Consider the following 12,671-nt stretch of genomic DNA (forward strand, 5'->3'; position numbering starts at 1 on the left):
GTGGGTCCACCAATCTGGTATATCTGATCATGTGTGCTAAATGCCCCAATGTCATGTACGTGGGAGAAACTGGACAAACTCTGCGCAAACGTATGAATGGACACAGGCACACTATTAATGATACCAAATCTGGACTCCCAGTTGCTACACACTTTCGGTCCAACGGACACAGCATGGATGATCTTCGTGTCACTGCCCTGAAGGGCGGCTTCAAAACGTCAAATGACCGATAATAAGGACAACAACTTTCTATATTGGTATGAGATTGATGATATATGAACTGTCTCAGCCACCCTAGCTGAACTTGTGAACTAAGAATTTACGATACCTCTGGGTCAATCCTAATACCAGGTCTGTGAGCAATAAAGTAAACAAGGATCCTTATCTTACCCCATTTAGATGGTCTGTTTGTATTAAGGCATCTTAATGATGTATTTATGCTTGAAAAAAATATCTGTTTTCCCTTTTGATGTTGCATGTATATAAGCTGTCTGTACCACCAGCTTGCAAACTAACAGGATGTAAACCTGACGAAGGCTGCAAGGCCGAAAGCTTGTTTATTCTTATTCATTTGTAGTTAGCCAATAAATGGTATCATCCTGATTTAAAACTTCCTTCTTCATCTTAATTGATAACAGAAACATTCTGCACCAATAGCGTACATACCAATTAGGATTAGGGATGTCTAAAAGCCTTTTCTACAAATTTAAGTAAATGTCTGAAATATTTCAGCCATGGGACCTGTGTTTCAGGCAGGCAAACTCACATTTTTTTTATAACCATAATATTTTAATATCCAATATCTTAAAATGTCCTGCAACTGTAGAATGTATGTTTAAGCTCCAAACTGTGCTGACCTTTTAAGAAATCATAATTGAAAGTAAATTCTGTGGTTCAAAGTAGTGTTTCAGGTAACTGGAAATTATTTTATAATATTTTACTTTTTGGCAAAATTAAAGGAAACCTACAGTAAGGGGAATACAAAGACTACCACATCATAATCAGATTTAAAAAATGCCACATGCCTTCCTCTAGTCTGAGTCACACATCTGCAACCAGATGATTTAGAACACCTGCTCTGCATACTCCTGCTGAGTATGTCATTTATAATACTGTAAACACAATGTACCACAGGCCACTGGGATGTACTGTACACTTACCTGCCTAATTAAGGACGCATATGTGAAAGGTGGCCTGACTTCTGCATTTTTGTAAAACTCTTGGTTCTGTGCAATGTCTGCAATGAAAACAGGTCATCATTAAAATGTCAACAATGTCAAAGATATGTTAAGATAATAACACAAGCTGTTGAATAGATGCAACTTCCTAAAACAGTTTTTGAGGTCAGAAAAGTAAAGTTTAATCGGTCTTTGCTGAATGGGAAGCTTCAGCAGAGAGCACAGCTAAGCTGTCTAGCCATGCTTTATCCTCATACTTGAGAAAAGATCTGAGCACTAGCCATGGGTCTGGCCACTGGAGGCAGTGCTTTATTCAGAGAAAGCAAGAATACAACAGTCTCTGAAATCATCCTAAGCTACAGGATAGGGTAAAGCTAGCCACACACTGATAGAATGAATGTCGCCTGATGTAGCAAAATGATCAGTCCCTCTGATTGGAATCTGATCAGAGAGGGATTGATTCAGACCAGACACTGCACATCAATTTTCTATAGATTTCAGATTGTTGCTCTGTTCGATGCACTATAGGCCGCTGAACACTATAGGCCATCTATCTACCTCTACTCTTGCCCCCAATTGAATCTCCATCCCATTTGGGAATAGATTCCTGTCAGATTCAATCACAGTGATCAAATTTGATGGAATTAAACTGAAGAAATTATGGTGTGTGGCTACTTTAGTCTGGGGTTATTAGATAAGACTTAATTTTATGTTAAGCCTTTACTTCTACACTATATGAACACTATAGGTTTCTAGTTACAGAGACTCAAGTTGTGAAGGCCTTGCTTTAATTCATGAGAACACAATGAATGTATTTTCTTTATACAATAACTCCCCCGTCTTCTTAGGGCCACCAAGTTTTGAAAGATTTTTTTATTCTAGGATGGGATCCACAATCCAACACCCAATGAAGATCATCGCCACAGATGTGCCTGGATCGTGTGACCCTACCAAGAGTTTAAGCGTTCACTGGAGCTCTAAGGGTCACTTAACTATACAAACCCCCTAACTACAAGGTAACAAGGTACACATCTAAGTAACAAGTAAACAAAGGTACAAAATTACTGCTAAAATCTAACTTTCAAGACTTGTTTTATTATTGCTATAAGAAAATGTTGGTATGTAGCTTGGTCTCCTGAATTCTAAATTAATTTGTTCAACCCTCTATGTATTCTTGCCAGAGAGAAAACTCACCAGAAGAGATGGGGACGTTGTATTTGTCAGAGTACCGCCTCCGGATGGGCCCTACGTTGTGGATGCTGGTGGTCGTAATGACAGATGGTCCCTGGCTTAGAGGAGTGAGTGGTGTGGTTGGGGTGGTGGGGGTATGAGGTAAGCTCTGTGGGGATGGTTCTGATGCAGTCTTTGATAGGGTAGCACTAGATACCAGGTTCAGCTGTAAACAAAACAAAAGAGAAAATTAATATTAACAATTGATCAGTGTCTTTCCTTTCTACTCAAACTATACGTAGTTTTAGCAATATCTATTGCCACCTTTTGATATACAGTATCCACAAGAAGACACAAGTATCATTAGTCTAGTCCAGGCATGGCAAATTCATGTGTGTGTGTTAGTTAAGGGAGGAGGGAATGGACAGTCAAAAAGTCTTCTTTTGCTTTATAAAATATATTTTTTTTAACCTTTATACAAAAAAAACTGGAGAGTGTAGTTAGAGTTAACAGGCCTTATAGAGAGCAGCTGGTGAAGTAGTTGATGAAACAAGTAGTACACGGCACTGAAGATGCACTGTTCCATTTTGTGACTACAATTACACTTTAAAGCTGATCCCCCCCATCCCGAAAGCGAGCCATTAAAACACTAGAGCTAATTACAACCCACCCATAGATCACTGTGACACTGTAAAATTTAAGACATGGCTACATAATGTTAAATTTGAGGCAGACTTTAAACAAACTGCCACTGTGTAAACTATATGCATACAATGCTTCTCACCCCACATGCAATTTAAATATACACTTTCATTTGTTGATTTAATGGAACGTCAGCCCAATGTTTAGCTTTAATGCGAACAGTGTAAACATGACTTTTCGTAAATGGTGAACGTCTCCAGGACTTAACTCCAGATATGATCGTGAACTGGCACAAAGCACATTCGTAGGTGCTCTTTACATTAAGCAGAACACAGAGCTCATTTAATTTTTCTTTTTTGGTCTGAAAGCTTAATTTCTTGAGATTTCTCCAGAATATATAAATCAAACTCAACATACAGCACTGCGTTAAATTCTGCAATCAGTCAGTATTATTACAATGTCAAGCTTTTATTTCTTTTAACAATAAATTAGTTATACGTAGAGTATTTCTGCTTTTTTTTTCTTTTATTAAAAAAATGCATAACTATATTATTGCCATTAAATATAATTTGCCAGTCTTAACGGTGGAACTGCTCAAGCTGGTGCCAAAAAATATGAGGTCATGTTACGAAAAGGTACGGTATATGGTATTAATCAAGAAAGTCTCCATGTTTCATTAATTGACTCCAAGGAATGATACCTTATCAGAGAAATATGTTAAAATCCATCTTTTAAAGGACATGGATCTATCAGAAAGGACACGATGGGGTCACCAATCTCCAAGGTTTTTTTTTTTTCCTCCATACAATATGAGCTAGAATTAACCTAAATCTTTGAGAAAAATAAACTGTTTTAAGAGAAATTTTATCCTGACAAACCTCAAAATGGCAACTCTATTCTGCACGGTGACCTTTTAAGTTTATCAATATACGTCCACTTGCATTACAGACCAGTACCTTGTATCAATCGAGCTGCGATTTAATGATAATCCCCAGTGAACAGGAGAGTAATGCAGCCTTTTAACAGTTTATTATAAGAACGTCTATGTTTCGCCTTATTAAATGGGATACAGATGTTAAGGTTTTTTTTTTAGTTGGCTGAACAAAAGCGCACGTGCGCGGTACAATTTTCATTCAGTCCTCACACTTTTTTAGAGAGCGTTACACTCTATGGCTTATTTGATTCTGTCCTCATTTTTGAAGATGACCATATCAAAGAGGTTATATGGAGATAAAATTAGTGTTAGACCTTTTTTTCTACCCAGCTTCTTGTAATCTATATGGACTGGGGGATATATCTGAAGTCAGTATGCCAACCAGTTTGTGTAAGTGGAGCAAACAAACACACAACATGCAAAATGGTATAAATTCCTGTTCCAGATGCCCCAAGGGCTGATATCAATGTAAACCCTTTAGTGAGCTGAGTATAGTTAATGTATCTAGGCTGTTTTGACTTTAATGCTGTCTGTGCAACATCTATGCAGCCAGTGGCAACTGAATTCGAATCTGGGTCCATACTTGTGTGGGGTGAGATTTTTAGACATAAATTAAGCACTTCCCTTCCTCTCTCCCTATCTGCTCTCACTGACAAACTGTTATTATCAATGTGATATCAGTGACAGAATTAGTGGACATCACTGTTCAAATAGCCTAGTGTAGTTAAAGAGATAAACAAGGACCTCCTGTGCGGAGAGTATTTATGCTTGGTGCCCATAGAAACCAACTTCATCTAAAAACCAGCACTGTAAAAATGGCAGTTGAAAAAAGAACAACTGTTTTATCAGAATGGACAGTGATTTTTAAAGCACACCTGAAGTGAGAGGCTGTAGGCTGACAAATGTATTTCCTTTTAAACAATGCAAATCGCTTGAATTACCCACTGATCTCCTGCCTCTTATACTGCAAGCCAAAGACTCTGAACAAGAATGCAGATCAGGTGCTCTGACTCAAGTCTGACCCGATTAGCTGCATGCTTGTTTCATGTGTGTGATTAAGACACTTCTGCTGCCAAAGTGATTAGCAGGACTGCAAGGCAACTGGCGTTGTTTGAAAGAAAATAAAGGTGGCAGCCATATGCCTCTCACTTCAGGTTCCCTTTAAATACAATGAAAAGAAGGGTAAAATGATTTCTGTACTTACAGTACCAAATGACCTTCACAAGTGCTATGGTTACATGATTGTATTCCTTGTGGCATGTCTCCTGAAGCCTTTTGGAGGCAGACTGCTGCATCATCACTACAACTGTCCTTTTTGGTTATTGATCTCTATGGCACTGGCTGCCACTTCTCTGTCCAACTGCTAAGTCTCCTGGGACATGGACTAGAGCAATATAGGTGGATGGTGTGCTCAATGACAAATTCTTCAGTGTTGGACTATGAAACAGAGAGTGTGGCCCAGGGGATGGGGAATCACAACAGTTAGATTCCCGGTGAGTGTGGGGTGAAGCCTGGCAGTTCACGTGAGGGGGGTCAGGTAAGTCCTGAGGCTGAAAACTAGGACGCCTGTACTGGAAAGTTCACTTTCATTTAATGTGGGAGAGGGATGGCAGGGCAAACACTTCCTGAAATTAGGCTTTAAAAGAAAATTTTAATGATAGGGATATGGAGGCTGCCATAATTATTTCCTTTTAACTTTTTCCGGACCGCTGGCAGGAAATCCTATGCAGCACTTGTGACTGCTCTAGGCTGATGCGGCGTTTCCGCTCCCGACGCGACCGTGCGCACCCAAGAGGGGAGATTAAGCTGTCATATGACAGCTGACATCTCCCCTCAGTGATCAGAAACCATTGCGTATGGCTACTGATCACGCGATCACTACGATCACTGGCAGATCGTAGTCATCACCAGTAAGAGCAGGGGGGAAAGAAGAGGTTCCACTCGCCTTCCTGCCATTCCCCCGGTGATCGTCGATCCCCTCCGCTCTGGCCGGCATCCCTGCTGGCTCGGACGTCAGTGCTGGGTCCCGGCTTGATGATGTCATCAAGCCACAACCCGGAACTGAGCAGCAGTATGAGCGGGGATGCTGGCCGGAGCAGAGGGGTCCACTGTGGCTCATCGCTGGAGCCTGGAAGGTGAGTAAAGGCTGCTGGCTACAGGGGGGACATCTGGCTACAGGTGCGACACACAGCCCAGCAAGCAGAACTGGTGATCCAGCTGCCTGACCTCCCCAAATGCGTCCCCCCCCCCTCCGCATGCAAATTCGCCTGGTCCTTAAGGAGGGTTAGGCAGCCGGTCCCCAAATGGTTAAACAATGCCAGTTGCCCAGCAGTTATGCTAACCCTCTGCCTCTAATACTTGTAGTCATAGACTCTGAACAGGCATGCAGCAGATCAGGTGTTTCTGACATTATTGTCAGATCTGACAATCTGCATGCTTGTTTCTAGTGTACTTCAGACACTACTGTAGCCAAATAGATCAGCAGCCTCCATATTCCTCTCACTTCAGTTGTCCTTTAAAGCCATGGAGGTTTCAGGTACAGGAAATTAGGGAAGATCTCTTCAACAGGGACATTCACAGCAGAAGGTTTTTTCTGGTTCCACTGTATCCAAAACTAAAATAGTTGGAAATTAAAGTTTGGCTTTAACATATATTGTGATCAACATACAATATATGGAACAAAGGAAAAAAATCTCTAAACATTACAAAAAACGAAGAGTAGTCAACGACAAAATGTCTTTAATTTTACATGAGTGTAAACAAAAGGAACAGCTTTGACAAATGACACAGATTCGTATCCATGGTTAACTGACACTATTAGAGGACTGAGTAAGCAGCCAATCTTGGCTAATTACCAACTGAAGTTGTATTGGAAGGACTCTAATTAGAAGATGCTTATGGAGGTGATCTAATGACTAAACGGTGCATAAGAATGACCCCGGACATTGGTGAGTGGCAGCGCAGGGTGTAGCCAGAATACTTTGCAGAAACTGTAATCTGATTTTAAGATAGGAGGAAGGGATATTTGTAATAATAGCTATGAGGTAAACTAATTAAAGACGGATCCTGGAGGAGAGACTGGGGCTTGCCGCAGCTGAAGCCGTTCCAAAACAAAGTGCCAAATATGAACAGCAGCGGAGTGGAAAAATGTCTGCCTGACCTCTGCCCCCGCTATTAATTTGCAGGAAAACTAATGACACATATACATATTCCCACAAAATTGTTCTAATTGCTAATTTGCCAAAGGAGCCCGCTTTCCAAATTAAACATGACTGCAATCTGCAAGGAAAGCGAGAACAAAAAAAAAAAAAAAAAGGAGCTGTGAGAGACGGGTGTTTCATCTTCCACATCTATTTGTAGGCTTAACCAACAATTTGATGAAATGCTGACCTTGTCAATTGCTATTGAAGTGCTTTATTTCCTTTTTGCTTTTTTCTATTCTCTTTAGGACAGTGAGATGTGCTCTGTGCTTTGTTCACTTGGTTTCTGCTGCTGGCTTACTTCTTCGAACGCATGAAGCTGAATTTTGCCAAAGTATTTTGAATTAAGGCTCTGGCATGTTCAACATAGCCAAGGACTGGGATTTGTGGGCTGGGCACATTCATCCTATCAAGCCGCCAATCTCAAATGTCAACAAAGCTTGCCACACACGCAGCAGGAGAAGTCTAATGCTATTCAAGGCTGATATTTCAACATCCGGTATCATGGTGAGGTAATACGGATGATGCACCACAATACACTCCAGAGTTCATTCATATTTCTAGCTGAAATCTATTTAGAACTGATCGATTCTTGCTGTGTGCCGTGTATTACAAAACCACTGCTCCCACGCTAACCACATGTGCTGAGATGGAACTGTCTGTCACATCCAAAGATGGATATGATCAATTTTGCCCCCCCCCCCCCCCAAAAAAAAAAAACAAAAAAAAAAAAAACAGGCACACATCTTTGGGAGAAGTGGACAATTTCAAGTAGAAGCTGACAAAATTCTTGAGTCTCTTGTTAGGAAAGGGACTATATGTTATCTTAGTGATCACCATACCACACAAGTATTTCATCAGAGATACATATCTAAATGCAAAAACGTAATTCCTGATAAGGTTTTATTGAATCTGTTTTTTATTGATTGGGACCACCTCAGCATGTTTGTCAGTACTAAAACAGTACAAAGAGTAGCAGTGATCTGTGAAGGGCAGTAGTATCCCGCAGCAACCAATTACAATGGGTCTGAACGGAAACCAGGTGTGCAGTTAAGGTAAAGGAAATGTTTCCTTATGGGCCCGTTTCCACTCAATGCAATAATTTGCATTAGAACTGATAGCAATGCAATTTTAAAGGAATAGTGACCACTGAATGTGTTTTTTGTAGTCCGTTCCAATCCCCCCAAAATTTGGACACCTTGCTGCAAAAAGTAATGCGTACATGAAAAAAAGGCATAGGGACATTTGGGGCACCCAATTCTGGTTAGTAGAATATCAGTAAATTTACCAATACTCTACATTTTTAAAATTGGAAATTATGATAGTAGAATATTGGTAAATAATGCCAATATTTTACTACAACTAAACCTAACCCTATTCTCACACACCTCTACCTATGCCTAACCTTAACCACACCCCTGCCAATGCCAAGCCTTACCAAACCTTACATTTACCCCTGATGCTTAACCTTAACCCCCCCCCCCCCCTATGCCTAACCTTAACCACACCCCTGCCAATGCCAAGCCTTACTAAACCTTACATTTACCCCTGATGCTTAACCTTAACTCCCCCCCCCCATGCCTAACCTTAAAGATGCCCCCCCTTGTCTAAACTTAAAGACTCAAACCCCCCCCCCCAGCCTAACCTTAATTCGCTGATAAATAGCAGGTGCCATGGCCAACTGCAGTGAAAATTGCAGCTACAAATAGCGGGCGCAAGTTTGCAACCCTCAGTAGGGTTATAGCAGACCACAGCAAGGATTGCGAAAAGGTGACAAAAATAATAGCTAAGCTCCCCTGCAGTGAAAGGTTTTCTGTAAAAGATGCAGGCTCTTTTGCCTTTCTTCCAGGAAGAACCCACTCATTCTACTATCTGAAGCACCCAGACGATAATAATTCCTTTGTGTTGGAAGATGACAATAAAGCATTTTTAAAAGAAATGCAAACTTTCCCTCGAGGTTGTAGGAAAATTGAGTAAGTGGACACCTGAGGAATGGAAACAACATCTGCTGCTGAAAACTGCAGAATGCTGTAAATAATGATGAATGTCAGATATTTTTCATATTTGATGCCCAATCTAATGAAACTTCATGGAGTTCTCCTTTAAATTGCATCTGAGATAAACTTTTACTCATTGCATAATTGTGTTCCTTTCATATAGTTTATAGGGCATTCCTCAAGCCAAATACTTTTTTTGTTTTGTTTTAATACTCTAATTCCCTATAAAGTAAACAGGCCTCACCCACAGCTCTTTTTGTGCCTTGGCACTGTAGCAAAGGCTTATGGGAGCTCAGTCTGGGCAGGAGGAAGAGGTGGTTACTAGCCAGAGATTTCAGAGGCAGAGGGGAGGAGGAGAGGGGACTGAATTTACACACAGGCAAGCTGATAGCATCTCCATCCCTCAGCCTGTGACAATGTGACAAACAGAACATGGCTGCCCTCATTGTATCACAGGAATAAATAATCAAACTTTTGAAGCTGTTTGCAGCTAGATATGCTGTGTAAACTATGTAAACTTTATATAAGATATATAGACAAGTTACTTGTTATAGTTCGTTTTTCCTCTCGGATCCGCTTTAAGAATGCATTTGCCATATACACAGCTGCCGTTAGACTCAGAAGTATATAAAGTAAGTGTAACTACACTGAAACCCTTTCTCTATCTGCTATTTGACTAGAATGTTTCCCTTAAAAATGATGAATGAGTCATCTGTAATTTTCATAAACAGGCGGTGATGTAGACCCCTAATCAAAATGGATTTCCATTAACTGTCTTGCTTAGTACACATAATTGTATCTTTTTTGTTTTTCCTAAATGTATTATACAGGAATACTAGCCAGAGACCATGAGGACGCTCTTATATCTCGACTTAAAGATGGGATTTAACCCTTCCCGGATGGAGTAACAACGAAACACACAGCCCTATCAACAAAATTTGCCATCCTGGCGTGGTGCTGCATGCTCCAGGGCACAAGTATCTGCGATTAGCCGCGCCAGTCTGCTTAGGGTAGGAATTGATGATTTAATTGCAGGGAAATTCTGGGCTTTAATCACTGAAGATTGGAGTCTGCAATAAGCAGTGATAAGCCGGGAAATGACTATTTTAAAGGAAATTCTCCACTGTACAGAAAGCTTTAATAAAGAGTTCCAGTATTTTTGTATATCAGTTTGTAAACTGACTGCAGAACTCCAGCCAAAACTTTTTTTTTAATTTAAAGGTGCCCATTAACAGTACAATCTCCAGAATAATCAGCCGAATGATGAATTAGATCTGGTACTATCAATGGTGGCGATCGACAACGAATTATTGTTCTATCGATTGTTCTAGCGATTTGAAATTTGGAACGATCCTTTCAGTCTGACGGGATTGCTTGTCATTTTCCTTGCAACGATTGGATCAGATGTCCGGTAACATGGGAAATTGGATCGTTAATGGGCACCTTAAGATCTAGCAGTGAAGGATCAGATTATCTAGTAGCGCTTTATTCTGTCTGGGTATCTATTGCCACCTCATTTCCTATGTGGTCACCAGTTACAGGGTGCTGAGATGATTAACTTTCTCTACCAAAATATTCCTCAAGAAGAATTCATAGAGAACAATGTGACTAATTTTAAGCCTTTCATTGGTTGCTTGTTACACTAATCATTGCTTTTTAATAGGAGGGCTTTTCGGTCTCAATTAGTCCACTATACTTTCCTAGTGGTTCTGGGTCACCCCAAGCTGCTTGGGTATTCTGTGAAAATGAGTAAATCTCTCCAATGGCAGCATGGGCCCTGATAAAGGTTACAATTCTTTACCCACACAAAAATGTGGTTTTATTACTGTATGCTCTATTATCAGACAGATTCATGCACTCCTGCCAGATCATAGACAACGGGAATTCAAAGTGGGTCTAAATTGCCTTTACTACAAAACAATAATGCTATACTACCTGTCAAAATAGAGGAATTATTTATTGGAATGGTGTTATTTGTGGGTGTGTTTCATAAGAGGGGGCTTGCTAGGATATATATTTGGAATACTTTTCTATCTTAGAGAGAGTTCTGTTGTAGGGGAAGACTGCTTGGGCACGGAGGACAAAATAGTACTTATGAAAGGATTGGAGGGAGAACTACATTATGTTCTGACAGCTACAATGCTGAAACTAACAGCATCAAGCAGGCAAAATCAGATGCATCAGCAGGGTGTCTGCTATTGCAGCCTCACGGCCAGGTCACATGTGTGCCTGAGCTGCAGCAACTAGTCCCTTCTCATACCAACTACAACTATTGAATACCAGTAGTTGCCATCAGTAGCAAAGCCATAATATGCATTTTCTTTCACAGTGACTCACTCATCATAGTTACCTGTGTGACATGACCCTTGTAGTTTTCTCATTTTTTATCTATTAGGACAGTTCAGGTTCACTTGAAAAGTATCTCTAACAGGAAAGCAAACAGCAAACAAATCTGACAAAGGTCATAATCCTTCTCCAACCCATCCAAATCTAAAAACAATGTTTTGGCTAGCAGTAGGCAGCCATTCACAGGTTAGATGGAGAGTTAGCTACCTCTAGACCTAAATATTTGTGCAGTGTAGGAGGGAGAAGGCAGCCCTGCCAAGCATCAGCTGAGTACCGTACTATGTTAGCCAGTAGTTTAAAACCACAACTTTGGGGTGAGGGTGTTGCCTTTTTATTGGTTAACTGGATAAACTAAAAATGCAAGCTTTTGGAATCTCTACCTGACAAAAAACCCAAGGTCTCGATTCCAGTAGAAGCAATTTTTTTTGCCTTTCCGGAGCTATACAGCCCTGATAATCCAAAGTTTGTACTTTCTAGACTAGGAAAAGAAAAAGCTAAAAGAGACCACAAGAGGTACAATAACACAACATCGTTTATAACAACATGTACGGGTAAAGATCATGATGAATGCGCCACTCAGTCTAAGCATGGACCACACAAGTGTGTACATACCCTCGGGCATGTGAAGAATGTTGCATTCTATATGTATAAATCTGCTTAGAAATAACAACTGACACCATAAGAGGTCCATTACTGAAACAGTACGCGACCAAAACCATGTAAGTTGCACCTATCTATAATTTTTATCATAATCCAAGCAAACACTCCTCCTTGTGTTTCCATCATGAAAAGCCTGTTCCGTCATTCTCCAAAATAAAACGATTAAATGTTTACTTAATGGCCCTTAAAATAAATGGAAGCATGTAATTATGTTTTCAGCTATAGCCGTTTCGCCAAACGCGCAAATATTGGAGAAAAGTCTAAACAGGGTATAATTCAACCATTTTATATTATTGGAGCTGACTTAGCCAACTTTACGATGGAGCTTTATGGTACGTTTAATTGCCTGAACATATTTCTATTTATTATATATATTTTTTTGTGTTTTTTCTTAAATAAACTTAATTGCTTTTCCCCTAGAGTGAATCGAAATACACAGGATGGAATATTTAGCCAAGCATTTCATTTGAAAATGTTATTTTAAATGTTTTAGGCCAAGTATGAATTGGTGCAGTGTCTGAAAAAAAAACTTAATTACTGTTCA

General features: G+C 40.1%; 1 protein-coding gene across 18 annotated transcripts in view; it reads right to left on the reverse strand.

Annotated features, from left to right (window-relative positions):
• The window catches only part of FOXP1 (forkhead box P1), a 1,092,253-nt gene that overhangs the window by 33,468 nt on the left and 1,046,114 nt on the right, over positions 1-12,671 (reverse strand). For all 18 annotated transcript variants that reach the window (XM_068253977.1, XM_068253974.1, XM_068253975.1 and 15 more), the window contains 2 exons: positions 2,373-2,574; positions 1,161-1,237 (listed from right to left, as the gene is read on the reverse strand). In XM_068253977.1, the coding sequence (XP_068110078.1) occupies positions 1,161-1,237; positions 2,373-2,574 (279 nt within the window). The remainder of the gene's footprint in view (positions 1-1,160; positions 1,238-2,372; positions 2,575-12,671) is intronic.

Source organism: Hyperolius riggenbachi, chromosome 9 (assembly GCF_040937935.1).
Source record: "Hyperolius riggenbachi isolate aHypRig1 chromosome 9, aHypRig1.pri, whole genome shotgun sequence".
Lineage (NCBI taxonomy): Eukaryota > Metazoa > Chordata > Amphibia > Anura > Hyperoliidae > Hyperolius > Hyperolius riggenbachi.